Below are 25,701 nucleotides of genomic sequence, written 5' to 3'. Positions count from 1 at the left end.
TGAGCCCCTCTGAGCTCTCTAGCCCCCCCCCCCCCCGGCTGACTCATTTTCCGATATCTGTTTGCTCAATTACAACACAGCCGTCTTGTCAGGCTTTAAACAACCATAACAGCTGTGATACTGACTCGCTTTTCTTCTGCTGAATATACCCTGTGCGCCAAAGTTCAGGGTTCCCTGTCACTATAGCAACTTCCATTCCACGGGTCAGCAAGAGAGAAGGTAAAACTTCTTCGGATCGTCACCTACGACAGCAGGCACGTGCCCCGGAAACCATGCATTCTTTTCAACTGTTTGAGCCCAACGTGTCCTCCGTTTTAGACACGGCATGGATAAGGTGACAACAAGACAAAAGACCAACATTTTGGCAAATTCATTTATCTTCAGCTGGGTACATGAATTACGTATACAAATAGACTGATCCAAGAATTGAATCGCCTTAGAACTGCTATCAATTTTTTATCCCCCCTCCCAAAAAAATCCAAGAAAATTTAGTCAATTGCAAATAATTTTAGTTACAGCCCCCACCAAGAGATATTTGGCCCCACCATCTTTAGTACTTCCTCGGATCCAGTATATTTAACTTACCAAGGATGAGGACTGAGGACAGACCAAATTATCCTTAAGCCTTTTTTAATTGGGAATTCAAGGGTGATAAAAAATAAAACTCAATTTCTTAAAACGGTAAAACCCTGGCGTCCCCGTGGGCGACAGCCACCCTCACCCGCACCAGCTCGTGCGCAGCAGCGCCCTGCCTGTGAGAACGAACCAACCAAGAACTAACGAAGCTGAGTGGGCTCGACTAAGGGCCCCGAGGAACATGGCTTCTCACCAGTATAATAATTATTTTCTGACTGCCTATTATGCATCAGGCCAAGATTTAAGGACTTTCTGTGTATTATCCCATCTAATCCTCCTGACCACCTTTTGAGGTGAAGCTCATTGATATTTCCATTTTACAGATGAGGAAACTGAGGCACAGACAGCCAGCTTGTCCAGGGTCACACAGTAAGTGGTGGAGCCAGGATTCTCTCTCTCTTAACAAAGCCAACTCTTCAGTCGTTCACAGAGATGTCCTCCTTGCACTTCTGAGTTAGAGATGAAACCAGAAAAATGTTCAAATGAACTCTTCTACATTGTGAAGCTCCCTCTCGACATCCCTCCCTTTATCACACCCATTCATCCCTAAACTAGGTTCCCTTAAAAATGGAAGAACAACATTAACTCAAACTATCCCCTAAATAAGAAAACCACATGTTTAGATATAATCCAGTGGCATCCCAGATACATTCTAAAACCAGAAAGTTCTAATAAACCTGCACTGTTCACCTTGCAACACTTAACGTTTAAATGGGTCAAATTCTCTAAACCAGTCAGTGGTGAAGGAGCATCTCCTAACCCAGACCAGGGGCAAAGATCCCCCAAGTGTCTCCTCCACCACGCTCCTCAGAGGCCAACGTGTCCTCCCAGCTCTGCCGGACGCACCAGCTCCCAGAACTGTCCGAGTAGATGCCTGGGATTGGCACAGACTCACAGCCCATGGCACAGAGTGGAACAGAACGTGGGCAGCTGAGACTCCAGCTCACACACTGTGGGGGAAAAAATCTCCCTTTATGTTTCAGTTTTCTCCCTCACAGAGTGGGGCTGGAGAAAATAACCACTGCCTACAAAGGCAAGTTGTAAAAATGGAGCTGAGCACTACTTGGAGAATATACTTTTTTGCTGTTTTAAAAAAAGAAGATCAATGGGAATGTAAATTGCTGCGGTCACTATGGAAAACAGTATGGAAGTTCCTTAAAAAATAAAAAATAGAGCTGTTATGTGATTCAGCAATTCCACTTCTGAGTATACAGCCGAAGGAAATGAAATCAGTTCCTAGAAGAGATACCCCCACCCCCAAGTTCACTGCAGCATTACTGACAACAAAGACACGGAAACAACGCAGGAGTCCATCAACAGATGAATACAGGAAATGAGGTAACCGCATACACAACGAAGTATTATGTGGCCCCGAGAAAGAAGGCAATCCTGTCATCTGCAACAACACGGATGGACCTTGAGGGCAGGGTGCTGAGTGCGAGGAGTCAGCAGAGGAAGACAAACAGGCTCTGTGATCTCACCTATATGTGGACTCCAACAAAACCAAACTCACAGAAACAACAGATTGGTGGTTGCGGGGGGGTGGGTAGGGGAAAAGGGTGAAAAGTGGTCAAAGGTACCAACTTCTAGTTATAAGATAAGTAAGTCCTGAGGATGTAATGTGCAGCGTGGTGACTACAGTTAACCATTCTGTCTTACATATTTGACAGCTGCCAAGAAAGTAGGCCTTAGAAGTTCTCAACACAAGAAAAAAATGACTTAACTATGACTAGACTGTGGTGATCACTGTCACTATTTTATAGAATATCAAATCATTATGCTGTACACTTTAATGCAAAGTGATTATATCTCAGTAAGACTGGGAGAAAAGAAAGAGACCCTCTGGTAGTAGGGCAAAAAAAGCATTCCAGAAGCCTAGGGCTGTTTCACCACAATGCTACCATCACACTGATACTGAAACGCACCTTTGTTTATACTGACGCAGCAAGCCCTTCCTTCCATCCACCCAGATCCTACCATCCCTGCAAGTCCCACCCTCTCTGGACATTCTTTCACATTCGTTACTCAAGGACTGTTTGCGAGACCTTGATTCAAGTCACTTAACCTCTCTGCCTTTGTCTCCACATATGAGGAATGCGGAAAACAGTGAGAACTACCTTAAAGCGTTGTTGTAAGGAGTAGATGGGGAGCAAAAAGGCACATAGTGTTTTGATAGTTTACGGCACATGTATGCACTCAAGTCCTTGAAATTCTTACAGCTATCAAAGCTATCATTCTGCATAGGAGCAAACAGATCCAAGGCTTGCTCAGGGTTAGACAACTGGCAAATGCCAGACCTGAGACTGAAATGCAAGATTTGACCACGGAATGACTGACTGCCCCACTGTGTGACTGAATCCTGTGGCTTTCACTGTCTGCGCCATGTCACTTGGCCCCTGCTTATGTTTCCTTAAGCTGTTTGGCAGCTGACCTAATCTTGACACCCCCTCCCCACTCAGTAAGCTTCTTGAAGGCAAGGTCTGCGTCATGTTTGGAAAGTTTTAGCAATTTTGGTGGTGGGGGTGGGGACGAGGAGAGGTTATAGGCGATGAGCTTGGGTAGATAATAAATACTTGTTGACCCAAAAAGGTACACAGAGAATAGCCTCTTTACTCAGTGACATCTGTAACACGAGCTAATGGGGCTAATAAGGTGGAGGATGTTTACGCAGCGAAAACATTTTGCTCCACGTGCCAGAAATCCTTTAGGGCTTAGGGATAATGCATTTACAGTTTGCTAAATGGATTCGAGGCTGGGACGAGCCTGCGTGAGTGTGTAGATGAGAGGAACAGTACCTGGATGTCCCGTGAGCGCTCATAGGCCTGGTAGGCCACCTTCTCCTCGATGCTGGCCAGCTCCTGCTTCAGGTTGGCTGTCTCGTGCTGATGCAGGTCTGTCAGGTCATGGAGCTGGTCTTCCAGGCGCTCGTACCTTTGCAAAGAGAGGAGGTGATTCTGAGTGTGACACTTTGAGGGTCTCCTTATTCTCATTCCCTGGAAGACTATGTCTCCAAAAGAATACAACTAGCTGTGGGGAACAAGCCTTTGAAAAGCACTGAATTCCAGCACTAGAAAGGACTGGTCTCTACCATCTTAACTTTTCTGTCCTCACTCCTGAGGTGACATACACACCAAATTTGGCGTTTCCCCCCACATCAGACGAGCACCTTCACCAGTTACAGCTGATGACAGAACAGACCTGATGCGTTCACCAGGGCTGGTCAAGAGACAAGGCTGTCTGGGGTCCTGCTCAAGACAGAGACCTGCCGGCACCCCAGGGCTCCCCGTCTCCTGCTTGCACAGAGCCTGCTGGTTCACAGGCACGGCTCTCACACACCAGAGAGCCCACAAGGAAAGAACCAACTTGACACTAGAGCCAACTGCACCATTTCCCAATGCATCCCCTAACTCTGAGAATGTGTTTCAGTTCTTGGAACTTACGTGCTGATAAAAAATTAAAGCTCACTGCAAATTATAAATGGCTTTCCCAAAGTCCAAATCTTAAAAGAAGAACAAAGATTCCATTCCCACCTCCCATTTCCCTAAAAGAGGGATTTGTCTTATACTCGAAAATTTATAATGTTTATTTGAAAACAGGAATCACTATTTGGGGAAAGCATTAGTCTGAGATGACTTCTATCAGTGTCAGTGTTAGATGCTTAGAGAGGTCACCTGATAGAATCATTAAAAGGAGAGAGAGAACAAGAGGGAGGGAGGAAGAGAGACTGAGAGATTATATGTCAATTATTTCTCAAGAAAAAAAGATCAAAAAAAAATTTAATGCAGATTTAATGATTCTTCTCAGATAGGACTTCATAGGTATCCAATGTTGGTGTAAAAGCCTTGTAAAGATCTCTTACAGCGAGCACCACAGTGGCTAACTCTTGCAGATCACAAACATATGACAAACAAGAACAGAAACGGTCCTACTTTTATGTAAATGCTATTTGTGACTTGGGATAAAATCTGGATCCAAAGAGTGCTGCATCCCAAACTATTCAGATGGAATTAAGTCAATATTCTCTGGAAAACCTGTGACTCAAAAATAGTTATGTGACAAAGAAATCAAAGTCAAAGATGTATGCTGAGAATTTTAAGAAACTGTTTCATAAAACGTAAGAGCTGAAAAAAGCCACATTTCTAAATTAATCCATTTAAAACCATGTAGGAGATATAAAATGTGTATTGTAAAACTCACAGTTTAATCTTAAAATATGTAATGGGCATTGAATTTTTTATCTACATTTTTACAAGTTAACATGTTCATTTTGACCAAAAAACAAACTTTTGGGGGCGCCTGGCTGGCTCAGTCGGTGGAGTGTGTGACTCCTGATTTTGGAGTTGTGGGTTCAAGCCCACGTTGGTTAGAGATTACTTAAAGAAGAGACAAAATCTTTAAAAAAAACAACAAAAAACAAAAAACAACAAAAAACAAAAAACCACTTTGGGGAATCTTTTTACTGGGAAAATGGTGGAAAAATCATTTTATTAGTATTTTTATTAGTAAGTTATAAGCACATAAAAGCCAGCCTACAAAACACCTTTTAAAGTTAGCTAATATAATTCACAAAATTTGAATTTGTACTCTACTCTTAAGATTTCCTTTGAAAACAACCAGCAGCCTATCACTTTCGAGAAGGCAGTCTCACGGCAGTAAGTCATGCTTCTGAAAAGAACTGCAAGAAGCTGAATACCTGTATCTTTCCTCCTGCAGCGTCTGGGAAATAAAACCGTATTCTCTCTTGAACTGCACTTTGAGCGCTTCGATGTCCTCGGCCAGCTGAGCCTGGGTGTCCTTGATCTCCCTCAGTTCCTCCAGGATCACGGTGAGCTTGCCCTGGCTGTCCAGCGCGCCGGCTCCACCGGCCCCGAAGGACTGGTTCCCGTTACTGTCGGCGGAGCCCGATGTGCCGCTGGAACACTCGTCGTCGCTGCCATACTTGGGTTTGTTCACGATGGTCGCGCTGCCCCCGTAGGCCCGGGGACTCCCCTCAGGCCGAAACTCCTCTAAGGAATTTTTCAAGTGCGCGATGTTGTCGGCACTGCCGAACTTATTCCGGATCAGGTTGGCGAACTCTCTGGACTTGTTGAAGACGAACACGGGCGGAGTGAGAGACACGCCTGGCATGCCTGATTTACTGCACTCCGTGCTGTGGGGAGCAGTTCGAGACTTGGCGGAGGCATCTCTCAGAGCGTGGAGGTTGTCTTTGGAAATGTCCTTCGAGCTTCTGGAGGCTCCGTTCTGTTCGATCTCCCTGAGCTTTCTATGATACTGTTCTAACTTCTTCTGGAGCTGGGCAATGGAGTGAGCAGATTTCTGATTCTTCTTCTCGAAGACCTGTTTGATGCGGCCGGCCTGCTGCTTGTCCGCGCTGCTGACCAGTTTCAGATACTCTGCAACGTTCCCATCGCGTGACGTCTGCTCAATTTTTATCTGCTCTGTCACCTTCAGAATTTTTTGTTTCAGGCTGTCTGCACTGAGTTTGACCTTGTGGAAGTCCAGGATGCCATCTGGTACATCAAAGTTGAGGTTGGTGTCCGACCCCCCTCGGCGAATGTTCAGGGGCAGGCTTAAGGTATTCATGTCATGACGTTCTACCTGCACGACACAGGGAAGAAGCACTTTAAGATCTGAAGTCTAAGGCATAGTTTTTATGACAGAATCTGTGTACACACAACAGACATATCTCAGGTCTCAGATTTTTAAACTGCAAGTATTCAGGGGCACCTGAGTGGTTCAGTCGGTTGAATGTCAGACTCGGTTTCAGCTCGGGTCATGATCTCAGGGTGGTGAGATTGAGCCCCGTGCCAGGCTCCATGATGAGCAGGGAGTCTGCTTGAGTTTCTCTCTCCCTTTCCCCACTTGTAGACGCACACGCTCTCTCTCTCAAATAAATAAATCTTTAAACTACAAGTATTCTTAAGATAAAAACTATGCTCTCCAGTTGAACAGAAGACAGTCCAACTCCATCCTACATCCATGTACACTAACTAACTGCGAGATGCTGGTCTCCCAGGGTGTCCAGTGTTTTGTCTGATTAGATGACAACTGCCAGTTGCCAGGGTAGAAAATGCATAATCGCAAAAGGTTACCCACTTTCCCAAAATGCCCAGGTAACTGGGGTGTCTGCCACGCCCCATTCACTGTGAATTTCAGCACTGTGGGAAATGCATCCAATTCAGAACCCAATCATGTAACAGAAGAAGAAAAAGTTCCAGCAGGTACATTCATCCACACAAGAAATTATTTTCTTAATGGAATCATTAAACAGATGTGATAGGATAAGATTAATCTTACTAATACAACTGTATTTAGATGTGGAAACAACCCCAAATCACGACCTAAGTGATTTAGAAAACAAGAACAAGTGGTAATACCAAGTGAAAAGGCTTTCTCCCTCAAGGGCCACCTGGGGAAGAAGTGGGAGGTATCACTGAGCACCATGAAGAGGAGGGTGACTAGTCTGTGCTCTAAACAGGAAAGGCAAAGGGAGTCTGGGTGCCAGGTACTACGGATATTTGTATGTGTCACCTTGTTCAATCCTCACTACCATGCCTGGTAAAGACTATGTTAAACCCATGAATGTACAAACTGAGACAGCATGAGGCAGGACCTGAACCTATGTCACCCTAACTGGGTTCTCTTTCTACATCAAGACACCCAACCAAGGTGTCCCCAGAGGACTAAAGACAAGCCTTTGCAGGGTCTGATTGCAATCTCTAAACAAAGTTTTGTAACATCTCAACAAATGCAACTTACTTATCAAGTTAACTACCCTTTGATTAAAATGTCTTGACACAGAGTCTCAATGGAGACCAAACGGTAGACAACGTTCGGCACAAGTTATCTTGTGTTTTAGAGGAGAATAGGCAGAAATAGCAAAATACTAATAAGATATTAACACACTTCCCCACCCCTCCACCCCCGCCCAAGTGACCCAGACTCGAATGCATTCGTTTCCAACAATGAAGTATTATCACTTTGTCCCACGAGAAACCCTACCCAGTGCTTTTCCCCAGAGAAAGGAGCCCAATGGCATAGTGGGACACAATCCCAGGTTGGTGAGTCAGTCCTCCTACACAACTCACAAAAGTTTGTTAACATTATTTCCTGGCCCCTCTCTTCCAACACACAATTTTGCTCTGAATAAGAAACACTGGGTGTTTTTATCTGGCAGAAGAGGATCACATGGGAAAGGCTGGAAGGGAATAAATACCAAATCATTGTAAGACTAGAAAGAAGGATAAAAATATTGTGATGTCACCTGGTCAAGATAGAAGGATGGGTGTAGGGAATAAAGAAGTCCTAGAGAGAAGACCACAGGGAGCTCAAGGAAACTATGTACCTATGGCTCACTAATGAACCCAAACAGGAATGGGTTCAAATTACAGTAACACAGAATGCACTAAATCTAGAAAATGTTTATTCAGGGCAGACTGGGTAATCTGTGGTAACTGTACAATTATGAGGCAACAATGTGATTTCATTGGAGATGTTCACTGATTATGCTATTCTACTTCTCAGAAACTTCCTTTGGTTCCCCAAAGCCTCCCAAATTAATAATACAACCCAGCCACTATAAGGTCTAGCTTACCTTTCAGGCTTCACCTTGCACCTAATGGATGCCATTGATCTTAAGTGAACCATACAACCCAAAGTTCCCGGAACATATGTGAATTTTCTAGGGATTTTCTCATATGAAGGATGCCTAGCGCTCATCCCCTTCTGATTATCAAAATCTCACATATTCTTGAAGATCCACTTAAAATCCCACTTATGCCATGAAGCCGTTCCTAGTCCACCAGCAAGCTGCCTGTTCTTTCTGTGATCCTCCCTGTTGCTTCTGTGGCACCACCTGACGTGTCCTTGTATCCCTCATCCATGGATTTTATCCCCCATGGAGTACAGGCTCCTTCAGGGGACAGACGTGTCACACTTATACCCAGTCTGTAGTGTTAACTCCGTCCCTATTCACAGGAGGCTGTCAATGTTTGTTGAACTCAAATGACATCATTCTTTATTCTAGGAGAGTCACTGAAATCACTTAAGATACATTTTAATAGAATCAACAAAATGACCTTGGACGTTCTGCCCATATGGACCTGATAATTTCAGGCAGAGCTGTTTTCTCAATAGCTGGGTAATAACTTCTATATAATTTCAAACTGGTTCAACTAAATGGAGATTTTTCTGAGGATCAGTGTGCAACAAGATAACACAAATACAAATAAGGACTTTTAAACTTTAACTGAAGTCTGATTTACACACAGAAAGGAGCACATTTAATAAGAATAAAACTCCATGAACTTTCACAAACTGGATATACTGTATAACCAGGACCCAGGAAAACAAACAAACAAACAAACAAACAAAAACAAAGGGGCACCTGGGTGGCTCAGTCAGTCAAGCCTCCAACTCTTGATTTCAGCTCAGGTTGTGATCTCAGGGTTACAGCCGAGTCAGGCTCTGTGCTGGGCATGGAGCCTGCTTAAGTTTCTCTCTCTCCTTCTCCCTCAGCCCCTCGCCCTCCCTCCCTCTCTAAAAATCAAACAAACCAAAAAACAACCCAATAAAACAAAACAGAAGCTCGCCATGCCCCTTTCAATCTTAAGTACATCACCCCCATCTCCAGGGGTAACCACGAGCCTCACCCCTAAGAGCACGCCTTAGTTTTGACTAATTATCACTCACTCTTCTTGCCTTTTTTGCTGCACGTTGTCTGTGAGACTCCTAAGACCTTGTTTTTACCCTCTGGAGCTCAAAGATCAGATTAAGTTATTTTAAGAAAAACCACCCAAACCTGCTTGGTACTGAGAAGTCCACCATGCTGGAAGATGCACAGGTTTTTACACCTTACCTTCCCAACGCAGCCGTAAGTCACCACCTGTTCCTCCTTTAATGCTCAACCCCACCGCAGTGGGCCATCCAGCTCTGGCATCACAGTGCAATGGCCTCGTCCCTTAGAGACGGCTGGGCCAGGACAGCCTCGAAACTCAGGAATGTTTGCGCAGAGAGCCGCCTGACTTTTGGCTCACTTTAAACTTATAACAATGCTTGGCATGTCCTCGAGAGTCCAGGTTGGGGAGAGCAACAGCATTCAAAGCTCAAATCAATCAATCGTACTGCTTGTCAGCAAATCTCAGTTAAAAATGTTTGATGAGGGTAGAAGGTTGAAACTATTGTTGGGCCGCACCTTTTTATAGCCTTTTATAGCCCTAGCTCTGCAGGGTAATTAAGAGCCAGCTGTACACATCACTACTAGATGTCCCTACATTCCCGAAACTCAAAGTGAAATGTCGTCTATGCGCTGGGGAGAAAGCTGTGGGCGTCCTCCGTCCTCCACTCAATCTGGAGCCGGCCCTGCGGGCACCTGCGCACCACAGCCGTTTCAGGATGAGACCCAGGGAGGACAAAGGTTCCCAGCTGACCCGGAGTGAATGTGCACGCGAACCGTGTGGATTAGGAGACGCATGTTCCAGTTTGGGCACCGACATCAATTGGTTCTGTGTTCTTAGCTAAGTCAAGTCACTTCTGTAGGCTTCAACTTCCTCATCTATAAAGAGATCAAGCCAGACCACTCAGAGCTACCATCACAAAATTCCATAAAATTTAATCCAAGCTATCTTTACTGTGAGACATTATCATGAAATAGTCAAGACCCTGGGCTCTGGAGAGAAGAGTACTTTTGGTTTCAGTCTTGATGCCACTCTTCCAAGCTGTGTGACTTTGGAAAAACGACCTCGCCTTTCTGTGGCTCAGTTTCCTCTTCTGTCAAGTGGAGATAACCCTTCTTCAAAGAGTTGTGAGGGATACATGAGATCATGCACATAAAGTACTTAAAGAGTTCCTGGCACAGAGAATGGTTTCAAAAAAGGTTTGCTATTGTTGTCATTCCAATTTCATTTAAAGATGTACCTGTATGTAAAAATGGAAAGGAAAACAAGCTCCAAACAATGGTTATCTTTTGCACGGTGGGGTTAAGAGGAGTCATTCTTTTTATTGCGTTTCCGTATTTTCCAACTCAAAAAATTAATGAACAGGAATTTTACCATTTTGGCAGAAGAGATGCTATTTTTAAAAATGACTGCTAGCCCCTTTCAGTACTCTTGGAATTACTTGGTTATTCTTGGTTTATGTGAAAGGCAGACCACCAGCATCTTAGTGAAAAGCCATTCCTAATAATGTTTTCCTTCCGGCAGCAAAATCATTTCCCCTGTCACCTCAGTGTTCTGGAACAAAGGCTACAGAAAAGCCTAGGCCCTGGACTAACATCAAAAACGGACTCTGAGTCATCTCTGCAACAATCCAAGCTTCCAACACAGCGTAAGTGAGCTCACCTTGCTCACCGGGAAGCCAGGCCCAGCTCAATCAATGACAGCGCTGCTCGGACACACTGTGCAGGCTTCCTGAGAGGGCTCTCTCCATGACGTTTCACATTTAACCCCTAAAAGCTCCAGAGGAAAATGAACAAAAGGGAAGGACAGCCCAGGCAGAGGCACACCACCCAAAACCCCACCCACGAGAACTGGGAAAGGGAAAGCGAAGAACTGGGCTGGATGCCTAGAGGGCACAGGCTGAGGCTCTGGGGGTCACAGAGGGGCCCGAATATGCAGAGGCATGGAGAGATCAGAATTAGGGAGGGAGAACAGCCGAGGCCGGGTACAATGAACCTTCGGCATCAAGGAAAGCTGCTCAAGCTCAGTCGTACAAGGAAAGAGTCAGGTCCTTCAAACTCCTGTCATTTCCCCGGGCAACAGTATTTCCCAGCACCCACGAGGGTGCTTTCAGAGGCCCACAAAGGAGCTGCAAGTATCCAAAGGCGCTCCCAAGTCCTTGTGGCCAGGTGTCCGAGCCAACATAGCTGACATTCTGTACTCTCACTCATTTTGGCTAGAATCTAACTTCAAGTCCAGAGGCAAGGCTGTTCCTACGGCTTGCCACTCAGAATGTGCTAGGCTTTGCTGTGGCAATAATGCCAAAATCTCAGTGGTTTAAAGAAAAAGACGAAAAAAAAGAAAAGGTTCATTTTTTGCTCATGCTAACAAGACAGATGGTACTCAGCTGGGGGGCCGGGCCGTGAGGGAGCCTCTAGGACAACCTTCTGTGATATTGCTGGGGCCACGGCAGGGGACTTGCTGAATCACTCGCTGGGGCCTCAAGACTTCCACCAGAAGAGACACCTGTGGTTTCCCCTGTTCACTGCAGTGGGCTTAGCTAATCTCAAGGGAAGTACAGGACAGGGAAGTAAAATCCTACCACATGCCCAGGAGGAAAAATGTCATGGTAGAGACATGTGTCGCATCTCACTTATTAAAAAATCTGAGATGGGTTCTACTATTATTACTATTTTACAAATGAGAAAACTAGGCCCAGAGAAGTTAAGTTGCCTCGGGGCACACGACCAGTAAATGACAGAGTGAAGACTGAAACCCAGGCGGTCTGTCTCCGGAGCCTGCCTCCCTAACAATGACTACTTGTGTGATGAGTCACGCATTGTGCTACATATTTTTTTTTAGTATTCACATATTCTGCACGCTAACCCTATCTGATGAGAAAAGCAAGGCTTATAAAGAATATATATGTGGGGCGCCTAGGTGGCTCAGTGGGTTAACCGTCTGCCATGACCCCAGGGTCCTGCTCAGTGGGGAGCCTGCTTCTCCCTCTGTCTACCCCTGTCTACTTGTGCTCACTCTCTCTGTCTCTGTCAATAAACAAATTAAATATTTAAAAAAAAAGAATATATATGTTTCTTGAGGTCCTCCATAGATAATAAATAGCTTAGTTGGGGCTTAACTCTGATACATGAAACATGCAAGACGTTGTAAGACCTAAGTTCAGCCACCAACTGTGTAAGAACCCATTCCACAGTGTCCCTTCCACGGGCACCCAGACTTGCACGAACACTCTGCATTTGGTTTAGACGGCTCTGTCAGCACACTCGCCCTCCCACAGGCTAAACTTGAAATCATCACCCACTGCCTACCCGCACCACAGCCCTGGGGCTGCTGGCTGCCACCACACCAATCTCAGGTTGGATACGGCCTGTCCACCCATTCTCCTTTGTCCATGCTGTAATCATGGGCAAGCATTTACAGTCACTAAGACAAGACAGAATGAGAGAAGGTAAAAACCAGAGAAGTGAGATAAGAGACCCACGGGGAAGAGGCAAGCCCGTCTAAGGGCCTAACAACTGAGGGGTTCAGTTCTGGATGCACATGGGGAAAGGTGCTCAGTAGAAAAGCCATGAATCTGCCTGGAGAAAAGGGAAGACCACCCTTCCGTAGGCTGGGTGATCATGCAGAGAGAACAAGGTGCTGCCCAGCACGGCCCTTTAGGAGATACCTTTTTTATGTTCTACCAAAAAACGTGAGCTTCGTATCACTTTGCGGCTAGTAATACAAACGACACCACTAAGCCATCTTCCCTCCTGCTGCTCTGTGGTGATCAGACACGCGCTTGCAAAATATCACGCCATTCAGTAAACATGGAACCCTGGGAAGCCAAGCAAATCCCTAGACCCTAAGCACCCAAGACCTCGTTTTCTTGCTAAAGGAGCTAACCTGCACTGGAGAAGTACGTAAGCTGTGCTAAGCTTCCTTATCATGACACAACGAACACACACATGTGGACACCTATGCAGAATATTCGGTACCTCTGGTATAGAAGAACGCCACTTTCCCTCCCACTACCCGCTAGAAATGAAAGATCTTAGAGCTCTCCATAGAGTGCCCAAAAGGATATTTTATTGGTAAAGTGTCTTCATAAAATGTTTGTTCTAATTAGTTTAGACAAAGAATACTTCCTTCTGTAGTTGGGGTCTGACAAGAGTACACCGTGAACTTCTTTAAAGTGTGTGTGTCAGAAAAATCTTCCCAGAAAAAGGACTGAACTTTTCCAAAGTTCACGATGTTCAGGACAGGAACTGAGTCACTAGTTTAACCATGAAGGTTTTATTGTTTCCTGCCTCTTCCTCTCTTAGCATCACTGACAAAAGAAACAGCATCAGAAGTTCTAGTTCTGGCCTGCAGGTGACGTTCACCTCATTACTCTGGGATTAAGGATCATAAGGAACAGGGGCTGGAGTACACGACCCTTTGCTGGCCCAATCCTTTATCCAGACACTGCAAATTAACAGACGAAAGGCGATTAGACCAAGTGTTTAAGGCTCTCAAAAACAAATTCTTCAAGCATCTTCAAGCACTTACAAACACTCGATACTGTAATTAGAAATAATTATCTTCTCATTAAGCCTCTACCAGGCAGCCGTGGTAACCTACTTGGAGTCACATGCACTAGAAAATGTAGATGTCTTCAAAATAGCTTCTAACTCACACTTTTGATTAATACAAACTCATCCCTTACAAAATGAGTCTGACCCGGTAAAGACTTCCTGGATGCTGTATAACCCACTGAAGAATTAAATGAAAGGGGGGAAAGGCCAGATGAGGAAGCCTAGGGTAATGAAAATCGAAAACATACGCCAAACACCAACTGTAGGTGAGGGACAGCTACGGTCCCTTGGGGCAGGGACCATACAGGCATGTGAAGCGACACCAAAAGGGGGCTCTTTCAAGGAGAAAGGAGTCTCTGGGCATCACCTGTACCTCAAAGACAGGCAAGTTTGGGAAAGGGAAGCAAGCCCCTATCACCTGCCCCTCACCTCTCAGGCTGGGCAGTAAGAACACAGCCTTCTAGAAGGAAGGGCTCCCAGTTCCTTCTGGTGGGGAGATGTGGGATGGTGTGTTCTAAAGAAGGGGAAGCAGGAAACCCCAATTTTAGGACTAAATGCAGAATAAACATCACTGTGGCTTTTACTTCCTTCACTTAGAACTGAGGGGTGTGAGAACCCCAGGGCACTGAACTGAGCACTTCCGGGGGGGCGGGCTGGAATCCCTGCCACCAGGGGAGTTACTCACCACCAGTTTCTGGCAGCATGTGTCCCTAAAACCTGTCCGGAAAGAGGACTGAGCGCTCGTCTTGAGGGCTGGGGGAGGGGGGAGAGGTGGAAATACCAGACAACACTCCAGGAGAACCCCCCAGGAACCGAGGTAGGAGGGGCAGCTCTGAAGGAGGAGGAAAAATGGGTCTGCAAGCCCTTAGCCAGTGAGCAGGAAGAAGGGCATTTACTCACTACCTCCCTCACCCCCAAGAGGCAGAGGGTGGGGGTTCTTGGGAAGAACGTGCGCTTAATTGAAGTTTCTGAACGATAACCCTGAAGCCAGCACTGTCTTGCAGTCTTTCAGCATCTCCTGTCCAAACAAGGTCTTGGAGGACTTCTTAGCTCCCTCTCAGACACACCTGACAACGACAACGACTAACTTCACATGAGTGGGACTGACCTGCAACAGAAGTTAGACTCTCAGCACTGGGAGAATCCTTGCAAATCTCTCACTTGGCCTAATGCCTGTTTTAAAAACAGCAGCTATGAACCCAAGTGACTTTCATTTCAATCCATATTCTGTTCATTAGAGGTACCTTCCCCAGGAAAAGTAATTGTCCCTACAAGGGAAAGTAATTTGTCTACTAACGTACAGCTTCTTAGATAAATACATAAAGTGAATATAATAGTCAACACAATAGGGGTGTCTATCAGAGAACAATCATCTTATTTCCCTTTGTGCCTTGGGTGCTAGGAAGTTCAGAACCAAATGAGTAACTGTCACATTAGCCTTACCCTACTTTAAAAAAAAATTTTTTTTTATTTTTGGATATTATTGCTACTCTGTTTCTCATGTGCCTTATCATAACCCCTTAGGAGAAAGAGGGAGGTGGACCTTAATCTACAGATGCGAGGTATGTCATCCTGCTTGGAGGTGAATGCTCTACTCGCACTCCCATATGTACAAGGGGGAATGTGGTCATAAAACTGGCACAACCTCTTCTGTCCCCCATTGCCAGGGCACCCACAAAAAGCCACACTAAAGGTCACAGCTTGGCTTGTGTCCTTCGAAAAGTTGCTTAATAAGACTGGGCCAGGAAATAGAACTTGATACTCGGACCCCAAAGTACATCCCCAAAGCAAACCTAAACCTCATCATTAAGTTATTCTCTGCAGGACAGGGTTTAATTTGTTTGGGGTACTATAAAAAAAATTGCCTATGTACTGGATAATCTGTAGTATAGAATTTTGTTATAAATAGATCAGAACACAGCTAACCATCAGATAGGGCTTAGAAATAATACACTTAATTTTGAAGTAGAAAAAAGCTGATCCTTATTAGTTTCTTTCCCTTTTGCAATATGGAACTTATTTCCTTTATGCAATTTTATTTTTTTCTAACGTAAGCCAGGAGTATTATCACCAAATGGCAATTAGAAATAAAAATCTCCCTTTCATTCTACCAAAATCATAAATAGCATCATATTCAAGGAAAAAAACTTTAATGTCCACGAAAAGCACATTCAATCAACATTCTAGTATTTGTTTTTTGTATGGAAGTTGTGTTAGGCTTCAAATGAGGCCAAGCAATATAAAAACTCTGATCGCCTTGGGCCAAATTAAACTATGTTTTTTTTTTTTAAAGATTTTATTTATTTATTCGACAGAGATAGAGACAGCCAGCGAGATAGGGAACACAAGCAGGGGGAGTGGGAGAGGAAGAAGCAGGCTCATAGCGGAAGAGCCTGATGTGGGGCTCGATCCCAGAACGCCGGGATCACGCCCTGAGCCGAAGGCAGACGCTTAACCGCTGTGCCACCCAGGCGCCCCTAAACTATGTTTTTAAAAGATAAACCAGATCATGTCCTGTTCCTTATGAAAACATTTAAAATTCCCTAGACTAGGGGTGCTTGACTCAGTCAGTAGAGCATGTGACTCTTGATCTCGGAATCATGAGTTCAAGCCCCAAGGAAGGAAGGAAGGGAGGGAGGGAGGGTGGTAGGGAAGGAAGGAAGGAAAAGGTAATAAAAAAAAATCCCCTAAAGAGTGAAATCCTTAGCAAAGAATTTAGAACTCTCTTGATCAGGGCCCTATCTTAGCCATATTCCAGGAGACTCGTCCATAATGATATTTTGAGCACATCTATGCACAAGGCACCAGAGTTAGGTTGGAGTTTTATATACCCTCATTTAATCCCCACAGCTCCACGAAGTAGGTGTCAATAACTGTGCTTTATAGATTTGGAATGGGGAGGCATCAAATAACCAGGACTTGTACCAAAGTCCAAGCTGTTAGCCTTTATCTTATTCCATTACTCCGATAAGCCCCTGAATGCCTCATGCACTTTTCCATTTCAGTGTGTTCCTCACCCCTAGCGTGGCCTTGCAGGCCTCCACCCCAATTTACCTTTCAAGGACCAGTTCAAATACCGCCTCTTCCACAAAGCTACCCCCACCCCAATGCTCAGCTAGAACTGACTGCTTCCTTTTTGCTCTCAACAAAATTTGCATTTACCCCTTTAACAGTGCTTATTCTGCTCAGTATCTAAATATCTGTAGAACATATGGCACCCCACTATATTGCAGCCTCAAAGGGACGCAATGTCCAATAAGCCACCTGTGTCCTACCCCACATTCCTTCCTCAATAGGACCTTAGTCTCTGTTGCTCAATCAATGGTAGACAAACAGCCAACTGGGGCAGCCAGTTGTCCCGCATGTTCACAATCTCTCAGCTGTTAGCTATGAGATCAAGGAGAACCTGCAGCTGAGGTTATCCAGGATTATCTTCCAAGACAGACTGGACCACAGTCAGTTAATGGCTCATGATTTGTGCAAGAGATCAAGTATTCAAAAATTGATGTGTTGCATGGCTTTCTGTTGCTCCAAACAGAATACAGGTGACCAATTAACAAATGACAATTATTAAGATCCACAATATACAGAATACGCAGGTGTACTATTCCCTTCCTCCCTAAGTGACATCTTCCCTGCGGTCACCATCATAACTGTCGCTGAGAATCCGCATGCCTGCTCCCTCTAAGATACCACTCCATTATCTGTGATGGCGTAAGGATGCGTGCAGTCTGGTACTGCATTAAATGAAAAACTTAAAAAAATAATACATCTACTGCAGCAGCAATAGTAACAAGTGTATTTCTCTGTCCCTTAGGAAATCATAATGGAAAGTGAACACAAAAATAAAGGAGTCCTTTTATCCTCCAAAGTCCAAGAAGGCAATGATTTCTTTTAAAGGACAAAAGCAGGCCTCAAGAAGAATGGTCCGAGAGAGGACAGGATCTTGGCAAAACAGTACAAATTAATTTTAAAAAGAGAAGCTACCAGTTAAAGACTTAAGCATCATATAATTTTCTACACGTTTCACATACATTATTTAGTTTTCCTTTCAAGAACAGGAGATTAGAATAATTACTCCTACTTTACAGATGGAAAAAGCAAGTGGCTTGTCTGAAGTCATAAAGCCAGTGAGCCACAGGGCTGTGACTCCAGCCGGCTCCAAGGCCTTTCACCGAGAGCCTGCTGCGGTACGCCAGACCCTTTACTAGGCACAAAGTTAGAGAAGAAACTAGCTTAACCCCCGAGATATCTTGAATAAAATATGTAGGCTGCTTCTGTTTGAACCAATAATGATGATTCTCAACGCCAGTTTGCACATCAAGTCCCACTTCTGGCTATAGCCCTGGTAGGTATATAATCATTAGAGGCTCTGCTACCAAGATGAAGGGAAGAGGAGGCTTCCTTCTCCCAGAGCCACAGCAGTTTAAAAGCACTGAAGATTTGTATTTTGGATAGAGGATAGTCCTCTAGGAACACATTGTTTTATAACCTGGAAAAAAGTAAACTACAAAGAAATAAATTGAATTGTGGATTGTGATTTTTAAGACAAACACTATCCCATGACCTTTCTTACCTCCCAGGCCTATATCTGGGTTGACAATATTTCCAGAGGGCACAACCTTCCAGGGCCTACTCAAAACACTTGCAAGCAACCAGCCAGCTGAGACGCACGGGAAAGCCCCAATTCCAAAGCCATGGGTCCTGAACAGAGGCTAATTATATCACAGTGGTAGCATACGTTAGTAGTTAAAAGCAGATTCAGAGCCAGACCGCACAGGTTCAAATCCCAGCTCTGCCACATTAAATGTATCATCAAAGGAAGTTGCTTATTCTATGCCTCAGTTTCCTCAATCTGTAAAGCAGAGACAGCAGTACCTACTTCAAAGGGCAATCGTGAAGATTAAATGAATGAATAATTGTGAAGTGCTTAGAACAGGGCCTTGTGCAGAATTAGGTGCTCTAAGTGCAGGCTACCGTTTATCCAACACAATGCACCCCAAGCAAGCAGGAACTTCAGAAAAGTCCAAAGCCAAGAGCCACACTGCTGCTGTCACCACGATTAAGCTCTTCCAGTGGAAGGTGACAATTCCCTCACCGCCCCGCTCCACGGACTCTGCTTGTGTGTGCACGTGCATCCTGCAGGGGAGACACAGGAGGAGAAAAGACAAGCAGGGTCTCAACCCACACGGGATGCCCCTTCAGAATCAAGTTTCAATGAACCGGAACTGAACAGTCAAGAGAATTTTCTCAAAAGATTCCCATTTACCCAAAAGCAGAATACCTACTACCTGAGCGACTAAATCCAACTTTTGAAAAGGTACAAGACCTCAAATGACTGAAACTTAAAATCTCAGTATCTGGTCCTGAAGTTGTTAAATAGGGATCAAGGTCTTCTATGTTGCTACTTTGGTAAAACGAGGACTCTAAATTAAGGCCCTAAAGAGAGATGTCTGACATCTCCCCACACCTTTAAGCAAAACAAGGAAAAACTGTATTAGAAAATCTAATGATTGTAACTTGCTACTTCCTGTAACAAGCCTCCTAAACTAATTCTTGAGAGCGTTGGGTCAAGCAAGCTTGTTTTTACGGATATGTGGGGTTTTCTCAAACCGGGTTAGAGTGAATTCCATGAGCTTCTCTCTCAATGGCATCATGTTCTCATTTTACCCAGGTTCTCTCTCCACCCCTGACTCAAGATGTCACAAATCCTCTTCTGTGTCCGATAATTTCTCCCTAGATCGACCCTTCCCTGCTATCCCCAGATCCGCCTACCTGAATCCACACCCCCACTTACTACCTCATCCAGACAAAGGGCAAGAGTTTAAACAGGTTTCACGGTGATGTTTTACTTCTTCAACGCGGCCATGGAGAGTCATTATGCTCACCTTCTCCACTTCCGCTTGCTTCACACAAGAACACTGGACAAGCTGTACAATGGCTCTTCCTTTAATAAAGGAACTGGGTTTTTCCTCCTGCTGGTACTTAATCCCTGAGTAACATTTCCTATTCCAACTACCCTAGGTCTTTCTCCGTCCTTCCACCACTTCCCTGACGGACCTCAGCACCACAGTGCACCGAACACACTTCTGCACCTCCGTTCCACCTCAGTACTTACGTCATTCCCTTCTGGGCATACCCTTTCCGAGACCTCTGTCCGATCCAAATCCTACCATCCCTCCGAGATTTCTTCCATGAACTCCTGCCCATGTTACTTCCTCTCCCTTCCGATCCATTCCGGTTCTTATTAAGACTGTTGAGAGGGACCCTTCTTGTTTTATCTTCCTTGCTGGATTTTTAGGTTACTGAAAGCACTCACTCTTTCAGATGCCATATGACACTCAGACCAGAACTAGCCATATCACTGCGCAGCAAATATTTATTTACGTAACCACCTTCTCTATACTGCTATATTACTGCTATAAAGCCCTAGTTCCAAATTCTGAAGGAGACCCACAGTAAGAGATACGTATTTATCAATACATACATACATAGATGTGTACATCTATACACACACGTATGTAACCGAAACAAGTTTTATGAAATAATACTTATCTTTACTACATGCAACCCAACCACAAGCATATATTTTAAAATAAAGTTAGCTCATTTTTTGGACCACAGCATATGAGTAAATTATAATTAATTTTGTTAGGGTATGTTAATTTTATTGTGTGGAAAAACTCCTTATTTTTGTATACACGTCAGAAACAAAGTACCCTGATGTCTGCAGTGACTTATTTTGAAACAGATTACATACACACTACATAATGTAAGTATGAAAAATTTAATTACTGAATCTGGATAAGGTAGATGAGTATCTGCTGTACTCTTCCTTCTACTTTTCCATATAAAAATATGATAGCTATTATGCATTAAATTCATTCCATGACCAATAAATGGGATTCAATCCTGTTTGAAAAACAGTGCTTTATAATTCGGAAAAAGACAAGCCACATGTTTCGTGTTTGATAATTTTATTTAAAGAGGCTCTAACATACTGAAGAATGTTCTACGGCTATTTACTGGCCAGTGGGGTCAATAAACTTTGCGTTGCTGAGTCCACTAATCTCTCCCACAACATTCTTTCTATGAAACTTTCTGCGAATCATTACTTCCTTAGCAGTAAGCTATCTGATCAAGGAACAGTTTTCTACTTGCAAAGTAAAACTGTGAACTCAGAGTTTACCCTAAGACTTCTTCTTTTTTTTAATTTAAATTCAATTAGCCAACATATAGTACACATCATTAGTTTCTGATGTAGTGTTCAATGATTCATTAGTTGCGTACAATACCCAGTGCTCATCACTACCCTAAGACTTCTCATCCTAGAGAAAAGCTTTGTGGTTTTCATCAAGGCTTTAAAACGACTACACCTGCGAACAACAAAAAATCAAGACAGTGCACTGAAACTGCAAAAGTCATAATAAGCATATGCATGGATTAAAACTTTCCCCCTTTCTTCTCAAGAACTGGTTCTTGTAAAAGAATAAATTCCATGAACAGAGTAAGACCTCATGTAATTGATACCAACAGGGAAGTGTTATGGAAATCTTTAGATAATTGACATCCTTACCATTTAAGGGCCAACATGTTTAAGTCTTGCTGATGATGGATTTCTAAATTCCCAAGAATGCCTCCCTGTTGACTAGGGTCATCCATACAACCAGGTTTGAACTGTGACAGAACGTAGTCATAGTTTCTTCCTGACCCTAGGAAGAAACCTGAACTAGGTGAGTCGGGGACCTGGGGGTCTAGTGAACTCTTCAGTCTTAGGTCCCTCATTTGAGAAAACAAGGTGGCTGACCTCGGCAACCTCTAAGGCCCATTCTACCATTACTAGGTCTGGGAAGCTGGAAGCCCCCAGCACATACCAGGTAATACACATTGAATATGTACTCTTCCTTATAATGAATCTTACTCACCAAAATGAATATGAAGCAAAAAGCATATGCAGCAACTAACAAGAATGAACAGCTAGGGCACCTGGGTGGCTCAGTCAGTTGAGCGTCTGACTCTTGATTTCAGCTCAGGTCACAATCTCGGGATTGTGGTATCAAGCCCTGCTCGACAGGGAGTCTGCCTGGGATTCCCTCTCTCCCTCTCCCTTTGTCCACGCCTGCTCTCTAAAATAAATAAATCAATCTTTAAAAAAAGAAGAATGAATAGCTATTAACACAGCACAGATGAATCTGTCACACTTAATGAAAGAAATCACACACAAAAACGTACAGGCTATAGGATTTTCCTGATCTGGAGGTTGGAACTGTGGTAGGTCACCCTTGCTGGGAAGCAGGGGTAGGGAGAAGGATTTGCCAGAAGGTGGCACAAGGGAGAGCTGAGGTGCCAACAATGCTGATGCAGGTGGTAGCTACGCAGTGCACACACAGGTAAAAATTGTCCAAGTGTACATTTCAGATGTATGCACTTTACGGCAAGTTACCCCTCAAAAAAGTAACAACTAAAATGCAAATGCTCAAAACACAGAGAAAGCCCGGAAATCTGTATGGCATACTAGCAAAGCACTAATATTTGGGGCATAATTAAACATCAGATTTAGATGCAAAGATATTTAATCCTAAATTCTGCAAAATGCAGCAACATCCAAAACACCATTTTTGATGCAGATTGTGAATGCCCTGGTTCATTACATAATAGTTATTTAGAAAGCCAATGTTTCTCAGATTTAACTAAAAGCACACAAAGTACAATTAGAGTTAAGCCAAATGTTTTTATGATAGCTAATGGAATTGATTTAGACCAAATATTCTTATGATAGTTAATGGAATTGACTAATTTAGGTTAATGGAACTAATAGTTAATGGAATTGATTCATTCAGGTTCCAAACCAAACCCCCAATATACGTATTTTCCACTCAAAAAACGTTTTTTCGGATATCTTCTGTGAGCCAGGCGGTATGCTGAAAGTACCAGCGTCAGAAAGGTGAATGTGACAAACTCTGCTCCCGGAGCTCCTGCTTGGACACGAGACATACAGACCCACACAACTGCGGAAGAATGCCATAGGTACCATAAGGAATAAAGAGGCAGAGATAAGTAACCAGAAGCCTTCAGTGAAACAGCTTCTAAGAAGATGATACTTGATTTGGACACAGAAGAGGCGACTCAAAAATCAGCCAAAAGAACCGAGCAAAGAGCACAATGTGACCACAGAGGCAAAAAGTAGAATATTTGAGAAACTAACGGTTTCCTGAGGTGTCCGGAATTTAGAAGGATTGAACGTGTTGTTCTAAATGAGGGTACAGTTGAGGGCTGGGGCAAAAAAAAGAGGTCAGGGCAAGCATTTCCGAAAGGCAGAGGCACGAGACAGAATGCAGACAGCCTACAGCTGGCTCCACAGGCCACGCAAGACTTGACACTTGACCACGCAGGCAAGAGGAAGCCAGGGTTTTAAAAGTCAGTGGAGATTTTTTTAAATCATAAATACATTAAGAAATAGGGGTGTCTGGGTGGCTCCGCTGGTTGAGCGTTTGACTCTTGGTTTCGGCTCAGGTCCTGATCTCAGGGTTGTGGGATTGAGGCCTCCACTGGGCTCTGTGCTCAGCGCAGAGTCAGCTTGTCCCTCTCCCCTCCCTCTCTGCCCCTCCCCATATGTAAGCGCCACAGGTGCTTTATCTCTCAAATAAATAAAATCTTTTAAAAATATTGACAAGTAAAGATTTTGAGATATCAAAAAGCATAGGGAGAAAAAAATCACCCACCCATAAAATCCTCCCTTAAATACAGACACTGTTTAGATTCTTTTAAAAACAGAAATGTGGTTATACTGTACATAGGGATTTTGGATACAGTTCAAGTGCTGTGTACACAGTGACATAAGAAGAATTCATTAATCTGTAGGATTTGGTCAGTGTATGCCTGTACGCTCACACTGCATCACAATACCAACACTAACTGGGCCTCTGTGTGAGATGCGGAGATCCTATAACCAAATCCACTATTTAAAAAAAAATCATTTGAGGCTAAGGACAGCTGAGTTCTCACCTAAAATAATAATACCAATACCATGATGAGAAATCAGGCATTTTGCCCCACGAATACGTGAGATAATTTATCCCATCTCTACTCCTCTCTCTTCTGGAGACATGAGAGGCTAAACACATTCTAGTGATTGCAGCCCTACTGCTTTTATCAGAGGCTCCACAGATTACAAAGGACAAAATTTTTACATAAAATGAAAGAAAAGGCAGGAGCTAAAGATGACTTCCCTGAAGGCTATGCTTCCTTTTGTCTTTTATTTCTGGATTGAAAAGTGAAATCCTTCAATGTATGCCGAAATTATATTCTGCTCACTCTAAGCCATAGTTGAAAATATCCCAGGTTCTTCTGACTGTAGGAAAGCACCACAATATACCTAACCACACTGCAGATCCATTACGACTCAAATTCCATCTGAAAAAATTTTAAAATCCAAATTAGATTAGTAAAGGGGGGGGGGAGGCATGTGAAGGAAAGAAAGCTATCTGGAAAAGTTTCAACGCCAGATGCTTTTTTTCTCTTCACTGGCAACTATAATGACGCAAATCCTGGGTCCGTACCTGGCCTAGAGCCCTAACTTTCCAATGAGACCGCAAGAACTCTCAGGACACCTGTTCTGAGCTTACTACAAAACTGCCTATGTGCCGAATTACTGTCGGAAAACTTACTTCATGCTCAGTCAGAAGACTGCCTTTCTAAAGAGGCTTTACTCATGCTGGTTCCCTAAGACATATGAATGATGGGGTTTTCTTTTTGCCTAACACTGGGAAAGCTGATGGCCTTACTAAGACTCCAGGGGCTGCTAACGATGTAAGAGTACTCCAATGTGGTGTACTTTATTAATTCAACTGAGTCCACCTACCTTATTCAGCATTTCAAAATGTTAAAGAACCATCTGTTCAAGATTCACTGAGAACATTATGAAACCTCATTCAGCCCAAGATATTACCCTGAATTTGATGAACTGAAATGTCATTGATTTCTATACTTGATGATGCTTCTGATGTCATTCATTACTTCAGATATTGTTATGACTGATGTTCTACTAATAAAGCATTGTAAATATGAATCTGTAAGTACCGCACACAATCCTTGTGTCTGAGAAAAAATGCTCAAATGCTTTTCATCCTGGATAAACATGGTCAACAATCAGTGAATATACACTTCATATTATAGGACTGACTCAAAGTGTTCAATCATATCTCATTAGAGGCAAGGGCATGTTTATCTTATTAACAGGCACACTTTTCAAAGGAACAAAACTTTATATAAACAGTGGGAAAGTGACAAACATAATTAGGCAAAATTAAATAACAAGCAGATTTGGGCACCATCACTTATTCCACTTATATAACATCCTTCATCAAAAATCTCAATAACAGGGGCGCCTGGGTAGCGCAGTCGTTAAAAGCGTCTGCCTTCGGCTCAGGGCGTGATCCCGGCGTTCCGGGATCGAGTCCCACATCGGGCTCCTCCACTGGGAGCCTGCTTCTTCCTCTCTCTCACTCCCCTGCTGTGTTCCCTCTCTCGCTGGCTGTCTCTCTGTCACATAAATAAATAAAAAATCTAAAAAAAAAAAAAAAAAATCTCAATAACAAACTGAGGGCTTCAGAGGGGAGGGGGGTGGGGGATTGGGATAGGCTGGTGATGGGTAGTAAGGAGGGCACGTACTGCATGGTGCACTGGGTGTTATACGCAATTAATGAATCATGGAACATTACATCAAAAACTAGGGATGTACTGTATGGTGACTAACATAACATAATAAAAAATTATTATTAAAAAAAAAACTCAATAAACCTTGCCAAGTATTCTCGTCCCAACCTGGGGATAAG

General features: G+C 43.7%; 1 protein-coding gene across 3 annotated transcripts in view; it reads right to left on the bottom strand.

Annotated features, from left to right (window-relative positions):
• The window catches only part of TMCC3 (transmembrane and coiled-coil domain family 3), a 256,361-nt gene that overhangs the window by 6,065 nt on the left and 224,595 nt on the right, over positions 1 to 25,701 (bottom strand). For 2 of the 3 annotated variants that reach the window (XM_045779610.2, XM_045779609.2), the window contains exons 2-3: positions 5,330 to 6,234; positions 3,432 to 3,567 (exon numbers count right to left, since the gene is read on the bottom strand). In XM_045779610.2, the coding sequence (XP_045635566.1) occupies positions 3,432 to 3,567; positions 5,330 to 6,234 (1,041 nt within the window). Of the gene's footprint in view, positions 1 to 3,431; positions 3,568 to 5,329; positions 6,235 to 9,493; positions 25,441 to 25,701 lie in introns of those variants that run through there. The other variant, XM_087868856.1, reaches the window with a different exon arrangement.

This window comes from Ursus americanus, chromosome 17 (genome assembly GCF_024610735.1).
Source record: "Ursus americanus isolate L20-20 chromosome 17, mUrsAme1.1.p, whole genome shotgun sequence".
NCBI classification, from domain to species: Eukaryota; Metazoa; Chordata; class Mammalia; order Carnivora; family Ursidae; genus Ursus; species Ursus americanus.
Note: the sequence above shows the minus strand (reverse complement) of the source record. Positions and strands in the feature narration are given on the sequence as shown.